The 18,499-nt window shown below is 45.7% G+C and overlaps 1 protein-coding gene across 1 annotated transcript; it reads right to left on the reverse strand.

Moving 5' to 3' along the window:
• Positions 1 to 2: 2 nt before the first annotated feature.
• LOC128887013 (ceramide kinase) lies at positions 3 to 15,895 on the reverse strand. The gene is made up of 8 exons (XM_054142414.1): positions 15,536 to 15,895; positions 5,950 to 6,201; positions 3,557 to 3,753; positions 3,111 to 3,486; positions 2,820 to 2,972; positions 2,553 to 2,749; positions 2,276 to 2,445; positions 3 to 2,138 (listed from the first exon to the last, which is right to left on the reverse strand). Exons 1-8 carry the CDS (start codon positions 15,663 to 15,665, stop codon positions 2,063 to 2,065), a joined length of 1,551 nt encoding a protein of 516 aa, XP_053998389.1. The 5' UTR covers positions 15,666 to 15,895; the 3' UTR covers positions 3 to 2,062.
• Between the last annotated feature and the right edge of the window lie 2,604 nt (positions 15,896 to 18,499).

The following is an 18,499-nucleotide window of genomic DNA, read 5'->3' on the forward strand; positions in this document are numbered from 1 at the left end:
CCAAGGACGGAAATCGTTCTACGCTTTTCTCGGCGCGAACGCGACGGACTAGAAATAGAAACTTCCCTCGCGAGAGTTCGATGCCGAAGATTTTCACGTTTCGTGCCTGGACCGGAAGCACGTAACGATTTAGATCGTTCGCTGTGTACATACCAGGGTTTCGCGCAACGTACATTTATACCGTACGACGAATCTCTCTTCGCTACTTTCATCGAGTGCTGCCTACTTCGAGAAATCAAAGATCGATCCTTTCGTTGACCGCGCCACTAAATAAGTCGAAATACTTCTGGTAAAGTAAATACCGCACGGTTCTTCCCTGTCCAAAGTATTCCGTTCTTGGTCTAAGTTCAAGCTCTAGCAGCCAGATTTCCCTCGAACGTACATCTACGGGCGTTACGTTTGAAATTTCAATTCGTGTCTCGTCCTTGCGCGTAACGAGCCGTCTTAGACACGGTAAAGAAAGTATCGCCTACTCTAACGCTATCGAAGACGAAACGTTCGATTATCCTTCGAGCGTCTGGGTGCAATACATATTCTTAGGCATGTTTGCACCTGTATTTAACTTTTCTTCAAACACCTCTTAGCGTCTCGAAGAGTCTCAGATTTCCACTCGTCCCTTTGGATCGTCTTCCAGGATACGTGAAAAATATTATCGAATCTCTGGGAGACGATACCTATCGGACTATATACACCATCGAATTACATTTACTCGTCTTAATGATAATATCCTTTGAAATATCATACAAGAAACAAAGTCTCTCCGTGCACCGAATCTACAGCAATCGCTTCTCGAGTGTTTGTTTCAAGTACGAAAACGCGCAGCCAGTGCAGCGATGCTGGAAAAAGGACCAAAAAAAAAAAAAAAAGGCCGATTGCCTTTCATAGAAAATTGCGTAAGTACCGTCTATCGAATGATCCGCGAATGAAAACATCCACGATGGAATGTTCGACGATCGTTGGCTACGATCTAAAAGTACGAGCGATAAAAAAAGAGAGAGAGAGAACAAAAATATATTAGCCGAGCGCAGATGCAAAGGATGTCCCGCATCCCAAGATCTTCCTTCGAAGATCCCCCTTTCAGACGATACAGGATCACTAGGCGCGGCTTTGTTCGCGTTAGGGATGCTCGATTCTCGTATAATTAAGTTTCCTTTCGTTCCTTAGTATTTTCCGAAAGGTTTTATTACGTTTTTCTCATTGGATATTTCTAAAGAACCATTGAAACGTGCGCGAGCATATTTGGCCCTCGTTGAGTATCGTTGTTAGATTATCGAGAGCAGCCACACGGTTGACGGTCGCAGCAGAGTAGCAACGCGACCATCTACAACGTCGATTATTTTTCAAACGGCTGATAGACGGTAGGTAATTTACCGCTTGATTTCTGGTTCAATTTTTTCGTTGTAATATCTTAAATACCAAAGTATACGCGAGATATAGTTAGCAACTAGAAAAGCGATTTCTCGAGTCGAATCGGCTTAATTCTGTTTAAAAATCGATTGCTTCGATGGGAATCGAACATCCGTAATTCGCGTCAAGCAGAATATTTAACCCGAAGAAAGTCTTAAATGTTATCTGTAACAGTGAAGTATTCCGTTGATGATCAGACGGTAGAGATCAGCGATCCAGCGGCAGCGACACCACGCGACCGATAGCGTTTCGGATTCACGAGATATTCTTCCTTTTATTTAATACTATCTAATACTGTCTCGATTACATAAACAATACGCGAACATAAATATAATTTTTAAACGTCCAAATGATCGCGCTTCAAACTTTGGATATTCATGATTTGTAGAAAGCACTAGGACGGAGCACTCGTGCCGATATCCGATTAAAAATATTTTAAACAAATAAATTTCGTTAAAAAAATAATACCTACGAGTACCGTTGCCGCTCGATCGGTTCGATCGTTGCCATTCGAATGGCCGCTCGTTAATATCGTCACAGCGAGTAGTTAATCGGGACAAGTCCGAGGAACTGTGCGACTTGGATGCCATCGTTCGGCGTGCTCGCTCTCCCGTTCCAACCGATGCGCGACATCGGAACGTCGATCGGTTCGCCACTAACAAAAGCAGGTTCGCTCGTCGACTGGTTCTTGAGCTCGCCGTGTGAATACGTTCACTAGTTGGCAGTGTACCCTGCGAACAAATTGTATCGATTTCAACAGCTTGAAAAGCACTTGGACGCCGTCGGGAATCAAAGTAAAGTTACGCGCGCGAGCGCGTAAACAGACTCGACCGCGGAGCACTAGGGAATCAACTAGACGAGTGTTTACCTGATTTTCACGTTGGAGTTATCGATCACCTCGCCGTCGCAGTTCCACACGCTCAGACTCGATTTCAGATAACCGGCGTTAATATCGTTCGCGGACTGCATGTGCAGCGTGGGCATGGCCCGGAATGTGAACTCCCTCGCTCTGTACACCTCGACGAACGGTAGATCGTACTTGAAGAAACAAATAGAGAAATGAATCGCGTTTGTTCTAGGAAACTCGAAGATTTTGTTTGCTCGTTCACGAGTATGTAGTCCTATCCGCGAATTACCGCACCTACCAGAGTTTTCTGTTTGCTGGACAGCCTGAGCAACATTCTGATATTGTTCAGAAGCGAGGTATGTCGAACTAGAACCACGTCAACGCAGCCATCTCCCACGTGACAGTGAGGACTGAAACCCATGGGACTCCTGGAGCAAGCACAGGCGAGGTTGGCACCGTTTACCATGAAAAATTTCCCTCTGACGGTCATCCATCCTGAAACGAACATAAATCTATCGAAGGGTATCCGTGTTACGTCGACGATTGGACACGGGTTACGACTTACTGGAAATTTCCTTGTCGGGAACGCTGTTATGCATGTGCTGCAAGCATCTGGTGCAGTTTTTCGTGCATCTTGTGCTCGTTGCGGGATGGCAGGGATCGGACAAAAGTTGTATCTCGCCCTCGTACCCTTTGTTCGCGATGATTTTCTTGAAACCTGAGAGCAGCCGATTTACCGTGTCGTTACGCGACGTACGTATTTGTTTGTTCGTAATCCGAGTTTGTTCGTCGGAACGCAACGATCGATCGTTTTAGACACCGGGGAGCAGTCCGAGGCAGCAGCCCATCTACTCACCGGAGTAGTCGTATCTCTGGGGACCCATCCACCTGAACTTCTCGCTGTCCCGAATCACGTCTCCCAGATAGCCGTAACTAAGAACGCTGGCGTACAGCCTGAGGAACGCCCGGTCGTTGTGCACGGACGATATATCCAGGCCAGTGCTGTCGCCAAAAATGATATGTATCGCTGCGGTTTGCACGTCCGTCGTTCCGTGAAGGCTGTACGCCACGGTGTCGGTGCTCCCGCTGGGTATCACGCCTATGGGCAACGGAGGGGTCGGTAGTCTGACTTCGGGATCGTTAAAATCGATTTGTTGGTCCTTCGACGTCCTCAGCACCAGCCCGTTGATCACCTCCGCGAAGGTGCCGTCTCCGCCGATGCACACGATCGCCTAAACGAATCGCGAGCTTGAAACCGATCGCAACCTGTTCAAGATCTATACGTCTACGCTCTGTTCTTACATGGAAGTCGCTCAAATCGGCGGCGGTCAGAAGCGTGTCGCGAACGTGGCCGACCCTTTCCGTGACCAGCATCTTCGTCTCGATGCCCGCGATGGTCATCAAGGGCTGCACGTCCTTCTCCCAAATTTTCACCCCTTTCTTCTTTCCGCCAAACGGATTCACGAACAACAGTATTCTTCTGGGACGGTGGGTCAAACCTAAACATTCCGACGGATGACGTTTTAATTTAATCAAAAGTCGAAAGATACACCGACGTGGAAAGCGGGAGACGGCAGACAGTTTGGAAGAAAACATAACCCACGGAACCCGGATCGATACAAGAGCCACTCTCGTTCCGCCATCGGAGCGGTTTAGGAAGAGAGATCGCGTTACACGTACGATAAAGAAACGCCTCGGTTGTTTTTCCGTGCGACAACGTTTCCCTCGAAGCGAAAGCGATTCGACAGAGGCAACGGCGCATCGGTTCACCGGCCAGGTCGATAACTTTGTTCGCAAAGACTCGGTAATATCGCCAGCTATAATTAAAGACGTGCTCGGGATCCGCAGGCTTCCAAATTTCCTCGACGCTCTTGTTATTAGACTCGCGGAATGTCTAGAGTACTCTAGAGCCTCGCACCTCGGGACATCTAACCGTAACACGTCTATATTTACTGCCTCCAACGCCGTATAAACTTTTCACATTTCCCTTGTTGGGAAACCTTTTTCTTCGGCTGCCAATAAAACTTGCCTTTCTCTTCGATTCGCGTGACACGGCGACGTTGACCCGAGGTGAAAGTGTTCATACCGACTAGTAAATCGTTCTCGATCCGCAGAGGCCTATTTGTATCCTTCGCGATCGTTACTCGTTCGTTTCCGATCTTCGATTCACGACCGCGCGACAAGGACGCTCGTCGAGCAACAATCGAAATCGCAACAACGAATCGCGAAGCGAAGCCTACTTTTAAATTATTCCACGATCCTCAGAAACATTCAAAACGCGGCGAACCGACGAGTAGTTGTTAAGGTAACAAACAGGTTTCACGGATAGCTCTTTAACGTCAAGGTCCAACGGTCGTCGGGTGGCGAGTTTGAAGTATCGACCGTGACCTTGGCTCGCGACTCTCGAATCGCGATGAATTGATCGACGACATAACCGGTTTGCCTAGCACGATCTTCGCATTCAGGGAATCACGCTCATTCGCGGGAATAACACAGGCGTTCGTTTCTTGCCATCGTCGCGACAGCCGTGCGACATCCTTAGCGATTATCCTTAGCGATTATCCTTAGCGATTATCCTTAGCGATGCACGCGGTAACGAAAGCGTTGACGTTGATGTTTCTCAAGTATAAAGTATCAAGTGTAAAGTTTAAAAGATGTTGTTGGGAAAGCAACTATCGAACGAATAACTTGGCGTTCCGATTTGCTACCGAGGCCAACAAGCAGTTGTTACTTTTCCAAGCTGTACTCGCGTTACGATTATTCGCGAACACAATGTCCCCGTTTTATTCTCGACTGCTTTTCGTTCCGTCGAGATCTCTATCCCGTTGCGAGGTTACCTATATAAACGCGGTGCTCGAAGGTGCTAGACCGAAATAACACCTTATTTGGCCAACGGAAAGTGCGCGCGTGCAACGGTCGAGTGGTTTAGAGCTCTTTCTTTCTCCTCGGTGAACGACGATGACGTAAAACTGGTCGCTTACGGGTGCAGAGCTCGCGAAAGAAAGGCCCGTGGGCGTGAATAAAAAATTCTGCAAGGTAAACCGGTGCTCCTGTTACGCGCGCGACTTTAATCGATACAGCGCGTAAAGTGTGGTTAAAATTCGAAATCTCGATCGCGACCTCCTTTTGCTCGCGTATCAATTGGATGGTGAAATTGGAACGGTCAAGGATGAAGTCGTAATTACGGAAAAAAAAACAATAGGTAGCAAATATTTCGATAAAACTCCTGCGATAAGAGTTGCAAACGATCGCGTTCAACGTATCGCATAAAATTAACTTTACGTTTCTTTGTTTCACTGTTCGTTTTTATACGCGGCGAGGTGTTAAAAAAGTGCCTTGTGGCTGCGCAGCCTTGAACCGTAACCAACGACCCAGTTCCAGCATGCGCTACGATTAATCCTTTCTACTCGCTCTCGTCGCGGAATACCGAGCCATGGATTAACCGAATCTCGAACAATGAAATGAATTAATTAAAAGTACTGTTAAAAATTGCTACTCAAACCGCGAAACTTGTTACTTTCTCGATGACGCCGGTAGTAATCGATTTATTCGATTATTCCGTTGACAGGATGTTTTTGTAACGGCGAACTTTAACGATCGATACACGGTACATTATTCACACGGCCGCCATTTCTCTGCCATAGACGAAAAAAGAAAATAAGTAACCAAGTGATCGATGCAAAGACCGCGCTCACCCATCAGATAATTTCGTATGGTCTTGACCCAGGAAGCCACTTGTCTGGGATCGGTGTGGCTCATCGTGACACTGTGATGACTCCATTTGTTCTTTGGTCCGCGAACGGCGTAATGTAAAATGAAGTTGGTAGGGCAAACGGTAGGAGACGTGGGCGACGTAGGTGGTTGTTTCTCTTTAGCGTTCACCCCCGGGATCCAATCGTCTCCGTAACGAACGGCCAGCACGTCCGTCAGGGGTAGCGTCCATCTTGCTAGAAAAATATAGCAAACCAATTTACAAGTATTCGATGTTTAACAGTTTACGTAGAGAGAGGTAACTCTAGCCTCAAACCCGGAAAAACGTCGACCTTAAACAACTCGATAAAACGGATAACAGCGAACCTTTTACATTTACGACAAATTTATTCACAGCGATTATCCACGGAACAGATTAGTTCGCGCATAAACAAAGTCGTCGGACGATTTTAACGATTTAGCAAAAGGTTCGGCGATCCGTTGTTATTTGAAATTGTAAACGGATACGTGACAATAATTGGAATAGTCGCTGAGCAATTTCCAGCGCGAGTCTTCGCATTCGTTCGATCGAAAATTGAGTATATCTTTCGATCGCGTGTCACGAACGTGTAGCTACACATCACGCACCAGGAGAACGCGATCGAAATAATAAACGCTCCAGCCGGGGTCTCGAGTCATCCAATTTATTTCACGAGGTACGGAGTTTTGTGCGTCGACGGTTGAATCGGTTCCTTTCTTTCGAGACTGCTTCGCGTAATTGCTCTCCAACGTCTCGCGAGCCATGCTTTTAACAGCGAACAGAATGGCGCGCCATAACTGCCGCATACCAACCTTTTATTTCTACCATTTTGCAACCGTCTTTGTTCAAACGTACAAACTCTCGAAAAGAAGTAAAATCGAAATAATTCTTTTTAGAGTTTCTACTGGATTCCTTTATCGTTTGCTACCCAATAAATTCCTGTCGTGCTAAAACAAAAGAACCCTCGAGACAAAACAAACGGCATTGTCAACAACGGCATCAAGCCCCGCGACCACAATGGACATTGAGAAACTTTCGATGACGCGATAAGTCGAACGTATTTGTACTTGTGAAATGCAACGAGATGTAATCTCGATAATAGCGGCGTTTGGTGCAACAACGTTAATGGCAGCAACGATACCGATGATTTCTTTACATCTGGAAACGAAACGAAACATTCCCATTAAGGGAAATATGCCAGGAAATGAAGGGAGGTTAATGTGGAAATGTCAGGTGGTGTTGGTACGTGTAAAGAAGTGTTAGGAGATGTTACAAGATCTTATGAGGTTTCAGTCATTATTTCCATTGCGGTGCTTGCAAGTACGTTTGTAAACAGAAATCAACGCTAAAAATGTCAGTCTCATTTACAATTCAAGTACGATCGAACGAGAAACGATCATTCCAAACACGAGCCGTTTCTATGCGCTTCTCGAGCCGCATTAATCGCTAACGTACGACGTGAAAATATCGCGATACAATTTGCGAGACGTGAAAGAAATTAACGCCGCTCTAGACGTCACAGTTTATTAACGAGAAAGAATTTCGTAACGTGACACGGATCGAATACAGTGAACGTCAGCGACGATCTCGCGCGTTTCGTTCGCGCGTCATCCAGCGACTCGCGTCCCACATTTTTTTTCGAGCGTGCAACTATACCAAAAGACGATCTCCCTTGTCTAGCGATTTTAAGGCCACGTTTCCCGACAGTAACTCTCTCGTCGAGCCTCCATTGGCTCTGCATCGACGAAGCCCCTCGAGTCTTGGAACAAAGCCTAAACGTGTTTATGGGTCGCACTTGCAGTATCCGCGAGACACAACATTCGCGAAACCATTAAACCGTAAAAGTTTCCGCTGCGTGGGTACACGTGTAAGTCCTGGAAAAACCGGATACCGCCAGACGTCTGTCGAGCGATTTTAATTACGGAAAGCGATAGAGCAGCGTTTAACATAGACGAGAATTAATCAGCGGCCGCATCGCTGGGTCAAAGTCCTCTGAAAACAAGGAAGTCTGGCCTAGTGAGAGCTTCCTACGCCGCGAGGAATAGGCGTGATCGCGAGACGGTGTCGAAAGTGGACGCGAGGAACGAAGGTGAGCCCGTTCGCGTAAACCGTCGACCTTCTCCGGTCTTCGGTCCCCCTCGCTCGCCTAATCCGAAGGTCCGCACCGTCTCTGGAGATCGGTGCCAACGACCCGTGCCTAAATTTACCTGAACAAATTCTAGCTGCAGTTGACGTACGCACGCCAAACAGGACGAATTACGAATTCCTCTTACGAGTGCAATCGAGGCTCGAGCGATAGATAGATCGCACCTGCATCGATATCCTAGGTACTCAGGTGCGCGCTACGGAATTTCGCATGTTGCAAGTAAAAAGCGGTTCACCTGTTACTCTTCCATCGCCGCGTCTCTCTTCTGACTTGCTCTAAGAATAGCTTAGGTAGTGGTCAACGTTTCCCTCCGTCTCGCTACCCACGTAAACATGCTCAACTATTCTGTAGTTCCCGCATGAAACTTCTGGAAAGCTCCGTCATGCTCATTGCGTGGCAACCAGAACGTTCCAGCACGGTCCACGCTCACTCATCGACAAACTTCTACAAACGTAAACCTAATACGTAATTTACAATGTCTTTAACGTATTTTTCAATAATTCCTTCCTATCCTTTCTGGAACAAGGAACCGTATCCGCCACTTTGCTACTACCGTCTTCGTCGCGTCCACTCTTTCCTTCTCCTTGCCACTCCCCGAGACTTTTGTCGATACTATCCGTATGCTACGACCGAGCCACTTCCCGAATTAATTAAACATCGCGTGATTTTCCAGAGTAATTTTCCAGAGTAATTTTCCAGAGTAATTTTCCAGCGTAATTAGTATCTCGAGCGAACCACTCGGTGTCTCGGTGTCGTGTAATTACGAATACAACTCTGTATAATAGTAATCTGCTTACATAAGCAGCTGTGCGAAAAACAATTATAAAGAAAACACGACGAGTCATCGACTCACTTTTTTGCTCGACGCTTCTCCAGCAGAGAACGCGCATGCGAGCAAAACATTTCGTTAGGATAATCCTCCTTATCGTAAGAATAATATGTATCGCATCGAGATTGCTAGAAGAAAGAACCGTCCTAATTCGTTTTCGGATAAATTGGACCAAACTCGCGACGTCAGTTTCTCGAATCGACAGAAATTCTCGCTATTCGTGCGAAATGTTTTTAGACGAGTTCCTCCTTGTGTCAGCGATCGGCACACGTTGCGCGACTTTCAATTATCCGCCGGTAGACAGTTTGCAAAGTCGGACATCCTAGTTATTGGATGCGAGCGTTCGGACCTTATAGCGAGTAGATTTGTTCTTACGAATGGGCTTCTTGGAAACCCGTACACGTTGCTCGGATTATGATCTCGTCGATCGCTTTGAGCGAGCAATCGTCGAAATAAATGAATCGCTCGACCTACATTGCGCTCTCGTCGCTCGTTAAGAAGAAGTAATCGTTCGTTCCTGATGTTTGTCTATTCGCATAGCTTCTCATCCCCGAATCGCGTGGATGTCCGACGAAGCGAACCCAACGTCGAAGTTTAAGATACGATACGCGGTACGAGGAAAGAGGCAGAAAGCCGCGTGGGTTTAGGTAAGGGCTGATTATCGTTGCAGATGCGGCCTCGACGTATGCGGAGAGCCTGGTCCGCCTCGACGTCGGCGTCGTCGAGATAATTGGGACGCGTGGCAAAGTGCCACCGGTTCAAAGGACATTCGAGGGTAACGGGACTGGAAGGTTTTACAGGATCGACGAGGTCGGGTCGAATGACGTCGCAGCAATTTGTCCACGCTTGGAGAACCAGTTTGGCAGGCCAAGAGATATTACGTAAAGGGGCAACCGTATAAATTCACGTAAAAGTATGCGTACGCGCGTACTCCCGTCTACGTACACATATGTAAATATATCGCAACTCGCAAGTTTTCCTTTCGCGTGTCTACGCCTTACGTAAAACTCTCGTTCGGTTGCATTCTTTGTTTCGGATTACCTATTATTTTCCCGTCTACTCGTTAATGGGATACCTGTGATACGCGGCTTGTTGCAAAACTAGCATACGCGCCTAGCCGAGCAGATAATACATTCGCGCTATCGCATGACATTTCGGTTTCTTTCTTCTACGTTATCACCGTTGGCTTGTTTACGAAACCTTTTGTCTAAGATTCGTGTACCGATTACTTGGTTTACTCCGATCCGATTTGTCTTTGTGTACTTACCGTTACGTTTTATCTAAATCGGTACTCGACGCATTCGTAACGTTTGCGGTCTGTACTCGAGGTTTTCGACCCTCTTCTCAGCAAAATGATAGAAGAACGACGCGCGCTGAACGTTGGTCTCTCGTTTCTCGTTACGCAACACGGGAAACGCAAAGCTGAAACGAGGTGCGCGGTTGCAGCTGTGGTAATTAAAATCCAATCGGCGACGGTCGAGCTAGTGCACCGATCCGCTATCGAACGAATGTTCTACGCGTGAGCCAGCACGCGAGTTCGACCAGGGTACAATGGATTCTATAAGCCGTTCGATTACCCGCTTTCGCTCCGCAAAGTAGGCGAAGTCGAAAAGCGAAAGAGCGCGATGGAACGACAACGCGCCGTTACCGATCATCGAATATTTCTTTCTTTCACCCAATACAGGATACTTGATTTCTTAAGAATTCGGACTGTTTGCTCCTCTATCGATTAACCGTAGCTCCTGCTCGATTCGCAGCGTTCCTGTACTTTTCGTAGCCCTTTCCGTAATTCCACGTTAAACGAAACTGCGAATGAAGATACGGTAATCTCGTGCAAATGAAAGCATTTCGCAGTAACATCGGTCAACACAGATGGACTAACAAAAACCGTCGACTAATTCTAATTTATTCCATCTTTGTAGCGCTCCCTTTGTATTACACTCGATACTCGACTGCACGCGAACGTGATTCAACTTTGTTTACTCCGTCTCTATTGACGCTCAACTCCTTGGACATTCACGAAACAAAACCTCTTGTAAAACACCGACGCGCGAATTATCGATATTCTTTTTATAAATTACCAACGAAACCCTCGTTAAGTGTCTTTACGTAATTTCGGAACGACGATCCGATCGTTGGACGAGTAAACGAAAACAACGACGAAGTATTCTCTCGAAGTCCGCGAGTTTATCCTGTATACTTATTGCTCGTTAATGGTATACTTATTACGTTCGAGTCGATAATTGTCGTGGTTTTTATCTTTTTTTTTTTTTTTTCGAGTATCAAGCGTCGGCGGTTGTACGCGGAAATGGAACGATATGGAAATTAATTTCAAGGCCGAGCGTAGCTACATGTGTTCCTGCTTTTAGGCGAGCCGATCACCGAAGAAGACTCGATCGGCATTCCGAGCACGCACGAGAACATCGACGCGCATAGCAGTTGGCTGTGTAACGCGATCGACGCGATGCACATTTCTCCACGGATCTGACGATTCGTTCGATACGACATTTTCCGGACTCTCGTGTTCAGGAGAACGTAAATCCTTCCGTTCTCGACTCGACGATCGAATCGCTTTGCCATGCAACTCTCGCAACTTTTTATCTCGTTAATTATACCGATAATAGTATTCGCCTCTTACCTTATCTTATCTTTTTATCCGACAAAACTTTTTCCGATATCGTTATACGTCCGTGTTTATTATTCCTATACAGGGTGTCCCAAAACTCGGGGAGGAGCCGAAAATGGGGGGTTAGCTGAGACGATTCCGAACAACAATTTCCTGTGCAAAAACGTCGGATGGGGCTTCGTTGAGGAGATATCAAGCGAAAACACCGACCAATCAGAGCGCGCGTAGACCGTTGGAGCGGCCGCGGTAGCGAAGGCTACGCGCTAGGTCGATGCTTCGATGCACGTCGAGTCACTTGTTCGCGTGCAAGCGCGGCCGCCAGCGCGTAGCCTTCGCTACCGCGGCCGCTCCAACGGTCTACGCGCGCTCTGATTGGTCGGGGTTTTCGCTTGATATCTCCTCAACGAAGCCTCATCCGACATTTTTGCAAAGGAAATTGTTGTTCGGAATCGTCTCAGCTACCCCCCATTTCCGGCTCCTCCCCGACTTTTCGGACACCCTGTATATTTTTCTACAAGACTGAAATTTTGTGTTTCGACGATTGGAAACTACATTTTCTCTTAATATCTCCTTAACGAAGCCCCATCCGACATTTTTGCAAAGGAAATTGTTGTTCGGAATCGTCTCAGCTACCCCCCATTTTCGGCTCCTCCCCGAGTTTTCGGACACCCTGTATACTCGATGTTACTGTTTATTTTCATATTAATACACGATTGGTTTTATCTAGAAGAACGATCGACGCGAATGAACGAAAATCGCGTATCAAAGGCGTATCAAATCTGACTCGAAAAGAATACTTGTAACCGAAAACTAACTCTGGTTCTGCAATCGTTCGTCTGCCCCGAACAGGACGCTTCTACTAGTTCGATTACCCTTACGTCGATTCGTCTACAACGATGATTGAATGATTGCAGTACGTATCTCTCTCATCGATCCGAATTACTTAACCGGTTAACAAGAACAAAATTCAACGTTTTAACGCGATAACGATAACATCCAGCTTTTCGGTAGCGCTGTATTTGTTCTAAATTAAAACGTTCCAACCGATTAACGATAACCACGAACAAAACTGCGCTATACGACAAAATATCACGATAAACGACGAACGTATTCTATTAGGTCGTCCTAAAAGTTCGTGCCATTTATACTTCTATTTCTCAAATTAATATGTGAAACATACTCTCAAGCGTCGCATGAAAAGATAATCTGTCTCATTTCACAATAGTTTCTCATCTCTCTCGGATAGTCGTTGTACCGTTACTAGAAAATTTCTGTGATTTTTTTTTTATTAAATTTCGACACAGTCTTCGGCGCGAACTTACGGAACGACCTAATAATTTCGTTCCCGATGTTCGCCAACCTAATCAGTCTAGTGGGTGTCGAACAACATTTACTTAAACAACGCGACTGCCGAACAGAAAATAGACGTTGCAACGTATCGGTTGCTTCGCCGTTGACTTACGAGCGACATTTAAATATCAATTTGCCTAGAAAACTCGTTATCTATCCATACGCGAACAAATTTCAATGCTCGTAGCGCTACTTTTCGTTGACCTTGCCGCGTGGAACTGCTGGCAAATTATGAAAAAAGAAGTAACGCGACCCGAAGCAGAGATGTTTACGAAACCAGTTTGGATCGTCCGCGTGTCGAACACGGCAAGAAAAATCTGCGCAAATCGTCCGTTGCGATGCGCTGCAGCTCGGAATTCGTTCCTTTTCACGGATCGTTTTAACGTTTAGAACGCAACGAACAGGAAAGTGGATACGCGGACGGTACGTTGATGCCAACGACGGTATAATTTTCGGTGAAAAAGCAAGAGGAGGAAGCTTCGAAATGCTAATGAAAGGTACAGGCGATTCTGCAAAATGTGCTCAGACGTAAATCGAAGAGAGAGGGAAGGGGCTCGAGCGAACGACAGCGATCAAACGACGCAAGCCATGTCACCCGCGGAGATAATGACCAAGTACGACCAGGATTTCTCCTCCTGATAACGATAGCATTAAAATGCAGCACGAATCTATCGACACGTTGATGACTCGGCGCGTTCGTCCGAAATGGAAATAACGACGGTGCTCGATGGAATTCGTCCGCGCACCTTGTTATCCCGTTGGGTCGCATCTCTCATCGCGACACCGTCCACCAAAATAAATTTAGCGGCAGCAATTTTTGGAACGCCGCGTCCGCTCCGATTCCCTCGGTTCTTTCATCCAGTATTTCTCGAACGGTGCTAAACGGCACCGTTGCCCAACGATTCCACAAATACTTTATCAACCGGTTAAACGCCACGCAACATTTCCATGCAAAGGTGTGTCTACGCCACGGGATCCTTGAACCCTTATCGCTCCAACAATATTACGGAATCGTTTTCAGCCAACTCCAAACAAATTCTCTTCGTTTCAAAGTGCTAAGATAAAACGCGCCGTGAATGTTTTCTTTTCAAGAGTGTTCGTAAACGTTCGGTAAACGGTAAAGGTTCGAGTATGCCGCTTTATTAACGCAGCGGAATTGGGAACAAATCGATGACACCTTGCTCGCGATACGAGCAACTTTTTCGCCTCTATTCTTCGACTTTGTCGCGCGTGCCACGAACGATCGAACAAAACTAGAAACTCTCCATCGAGTTTCGCAACAATTCCCGGAAAAATTTCGTCACGGAACCGTGAATTTCCATCGAGTTTCCTGTATCGCCATCCGCGAGAATCCACAAACAGATCGGGTCAACGTTTTACGCAAAACTTTGCGACGCAGGTATATACATTTCTCCGAAAGGAAGCGAGAAGGGCGGCTCCGATTCGGTCTGAAATCCAACGCTACATTTATCGTGTTCATAATACTGCCAATAACCAACAAGTTCTAATGAAACGATACTGCCAAGCTTTGCAACAACTGGAACCAAAATTTAGGTCAAACTGGAAGCATTGCCGGTCGCTCGTCCTATACAGGGTGTCCCAAAAATGTTGTAACAAATTGAAAGAGGTGGTTGGGGAGACGATTTGAAGCAACTTTTTCCTTAGCGAAAATGTTGTCCGAGGCTTCGTTGAGGAGATATTAACGGAAAACACTGACCAATCAGAGCGCGCGGATACCGTTGGAGCGGCCGCGGTAGCGATGGCTACGAGCTAAGCGGCCGCGTCCAATGTCCTTCGATGCACGCCGAGTCGCTTGTTTGCGTACAAGCGCGGCCGCTTAGCACGTAGCCTTCGCTACCGCGGCCGCTGCAACGGTATCCGCGCGCTCTGATTGGTCAGTGTTTTCCGTTACTATCTCCTCAATGAAGCCTCGTACAACATTTTCGCTAAGGAAAAAGTTATTTCAAATCATCTCCCCAACCACCTCTTTCAATTTATTACAACATTTTTGAGACACCCTGTAGATTTATCTCTAGGTACGCGACGATCGATCATTCAAGATCAGATATCGTAGTCAGGACTCTGTTTCGATCGACCGGCGTTAAATTAACCCTCTGTCGCATAATGTTTCCAATTAAGAATTTGCTTTTCGAAGAATAAAATAAAATCGCATAATGGGACACGAAACACGTAATCGACAAAATACAACTAAAAAGAGCGCGATAAACCAAACGCCGAAAACTGAACCGAGTTATTCGACAGCGGTCTGTGAAAACGTTCCAAACGTCGAAAAGGCTCTCCCTTGACCCATTCTATTTTCCAGTACATGTACACAACACCCCCACCCCTAACGGGCAGAAACCTAGCCCTTACAACGACGCATTCTCTTTTGCGAAACAACAACATCAGGTTCATCGTCGAATACGTGCCCTTTAAACTACGGATACGCGTCTATGATTGCTCTACCGAAACGGAGTACAATAATAAAAAAAATATCGCTGTTACGATGATCGATTCCAACGTTCGAATACCACTCGAAGGTATCCCGTTCTTCGATGTTTCGACGACGATCGCGAGAACGCAAAGACAGGTCTACTTACTGTACGGCGGTTTCTCCGTTTCCCAAATCAGCGTGCCGCGATGAAAGTAGACCCTGCACCGTTTCTTTTTCACGACAAACGTGTTAAGGAGTACCGTCCTGGAGGACTGGTCCGTGATTTCCTGCATCATCCTGCTGGTTGGCGTGCGTTGCCTTGCACGGGAGCCTTGTTTAACGTAGAAACCGGCGAGGTGTCATCTTCGCGTCGATCGACAAACGGTCCACGCGAAAATCGTTAAAGAAATCGGAAACACTGAACGCGACACCAAAACGTAAACGATCACGAGCACGAACAAACTCTCACCAACCCAACTCGCACTTCTGCTCGAGCACGACTGCGTGCGCGATCGACTCACCGAGCCGAGACGAGAACTCGTGTCGTGTCGTGGACGCTCGGATTCCCACGGGCAACGCTTCTCGAGCTTCCCACTGGAGAGCAACGAGCAGCTGGAATTTTTCGCAAATCGGTATGTATCGTGTTCGTTTAGGATGATATTGTAAATTAAATATAAGACGTCTACCTTGTAATCTTAATTTAATTAGAACGATTGTCCAAAATGCAACTAGTCTAGCGAAACATCGAGCGAAAGACGAACCAGTGAGAAATTTTTCATTTTTCGATGAACGCACAATTCATATGATTCTTTGCTTTATAATACTACAATATATTATAGAAATATATCGTTTAAACATTTAATTGCTTTTATATATATATATATAGGTGTCTATAAGTTTAGACAGGAACCTCATAGCTAGTGGCGCCACCGGTGGGAAAACACTCAAGTTTGTCGAGAAATAGTTCTTACTATTCACGCTAGATGGCGCCATTACACTGTATTTACCGACCCATGTCGGTACATTACCACCATGCCGGTAATAATGGCGCCATCTAGCAGTGAAAATATAAACTATTCGAGGACAAACTTGGACGTTTTCCCGATAGAGGCGCTGACCAAATTCCCAAAATTAGTTCGACCTCTTCAACGCTAGATGGCGAGGGCAATTATGGTTGCTGGCGTCCATCTAGCAGTATCAGTAGGAACTATTTTCACTACAAACTTGAGCATTTTCCCACCGATGGCGCTGATCAGAAGCCTAAGCTAGTACAGTCTATTCACCACTAGATGGACATTTACTTCAGAGAGAAAATTTCAATAAAAAAAAGGAATTTATATGTATAAACTGTATTTCTGTAAAGATTTTGTGTAAACGTTCGTGTTGCCAAACTTCCTTTGTTAACTGGAACAATTATCGAAACAAAATATAGGAAACGGTGGCACAAGAGGTGAACGCATCTGAATCTGACAAAAGTCGTTGGCAGTCTAGGCATGCCGCTGCGCTTTCCACAAAAATTCGAACCCATTCGAAACGTGTGCACGTTTCGCACGTCGCAACGGAATGCGAGGCGAACTGCATACACTTCGAGCCACTTTTGGCGAGCAAAAGAAACGCATAGCTATTGACGAAATCGTTAATTATGGATAAAAATTAACAAAACAAAGTTAAAATACAGAGACATCGCCACGTACGCATCATACAAATGCGTAAATGATCCCAAGAGACGACAGCTTCTCGACGAACAGATGCTTGACTAATTGTATCTTGGCCAATAAAGATCACGTTAAATCGATCAGCGACACAAACGTGTTGTTCCATGCAGCCCGCACATGCGACGGATGATCGGTCAGGAATGGTGTTTCAGAAATATCGACGAGCTAATAGTATGCGAATAATTACGAATTCGTAGTAATCGGAATACATGCATGTAACAGTGTATGTGCACTTTTAATTTAGAACAACAAAAACGCTTTTGTCGATTTCCATTTTCGCCACTGACGTGTGTTATCTCCATAAGAATCATAGGTTTGTAAAAAAGCCGAAAAAAATACAAGGAAAATGTTTTACCTACAAACTATCGCTTTGTCTTAATTGAGAATCACTGAAACACGTTGATTGGTAGACGAAGACAGCGCGGCATATTCGACTAAGCGGAAGAACTAATGAAACTCGAGCGAACTTTGCGCCAAAAGATTCGGCTGTTTCCGGCAAGCATATCGAGATCAACCGAATCGCGCTCTCGAGCATAGCACGCATACGTTTACACTTATTATATATACTCTGCGCACACGTGCAAGTAACCCTGTTCTGGAAGAATTGCTCCGTAACGTAGACTATACTTCGTGCTAGCAAAAAAAATCAAAGACAAACTCCTGTAGACTACAAACCGGGTTCAACGAGACTAAAATATAAATGCTCGTTCGTATTCGAAGTATTATTTACTTCGGTTTCTGTATAGGTACAGTTTGCATGGTAAGGTTTCATTCGATGATGACACGTTTAAAATATGTTTAGTAGAGTACCGCTTAGAAAACTATAACTACAAGATGCATATGCATCTACCTATAGTTCTGCAACGACGTACAAAATAAGAAAAAAACATTTGTTACGAGTGAAATTCTCGACATGACGCTTAGGCTTTAATCGGGTACGAGAGAATTTTTAATCGGATTGTACCTTCATTGGCGTATATTCAAAATTTTGATAGCGTGCATTTTCTCTCGAAGCACATCTTCCGTGTGTCGTTACGATTAACACGAGTCTATTCCGAATCGATTTTTTGGGAATTTGAACAAATTTCATTTCCACATAAAACGTAAAAAGAAGTGTTGTCCCTTAGAATGTTGAACTTATCCAGAGTAAAGCGTGTACGATATACGAAATAGACTTGCAGTGGCGCATCGTACCTTCGCGGGGCCCAATACAAAAAGAAGTTTGGTAGCTGTACATATAGTAGATGTACTATAAATGTTTGAATTCGAACAAAGAAGCTTATTCTTTGTAGATTGTATACGAACAGCAGCAAATAATTGTGGCAACATGGATTTTGAGGGTTTTAGTCTGACCAGAACTGACGTCTTATTTACGTATAATACGCCACTGGCCACTACACACTTGTCGCTTTGGC

Source organism: Hylaeus anthracinus, unplaced genomic scaffold (genome assembly GCF_026225885.1).
Source record: "Hylaeus anthracinus isolate JK02 unplaced genomic scaffold, UHH_iyHylAnth1.0_haploid 11985, whole genome shotgun sequence".
Taxonomy (NCBI): Eukaryota; Metazoa; Arthropoda; class Insecta; order Hymenoptera; family Colletidae; genus Hylaeus; species Hylaeus anthracinus.

Excerpts from the sequence above, each read along its gene's own strand:
- LOC128887013 (XM_054142414.1), bottom strand. The coding sequence starts at position 15,665 with ATGATGCAGGAAATCACGGACCAGTCCTCCAGGACGGTACTCCTTAAC. Across the intron at positions 6,202-15,535 it reads AACGGAGAAACCGCCGTACA|CAAGATGGACGCTACCCCTG; the intron begins GTAAGTAGACCT and ends ATATTTTTCTAG. Across the intron at positions 2,446-2,552 it reads CCAGCAAACAGAAAACTCTG|TACGATCTACCGTTCGTCGA; the intron begins GTAGGTGCGGTA and ends TGTTTCTTCAAG.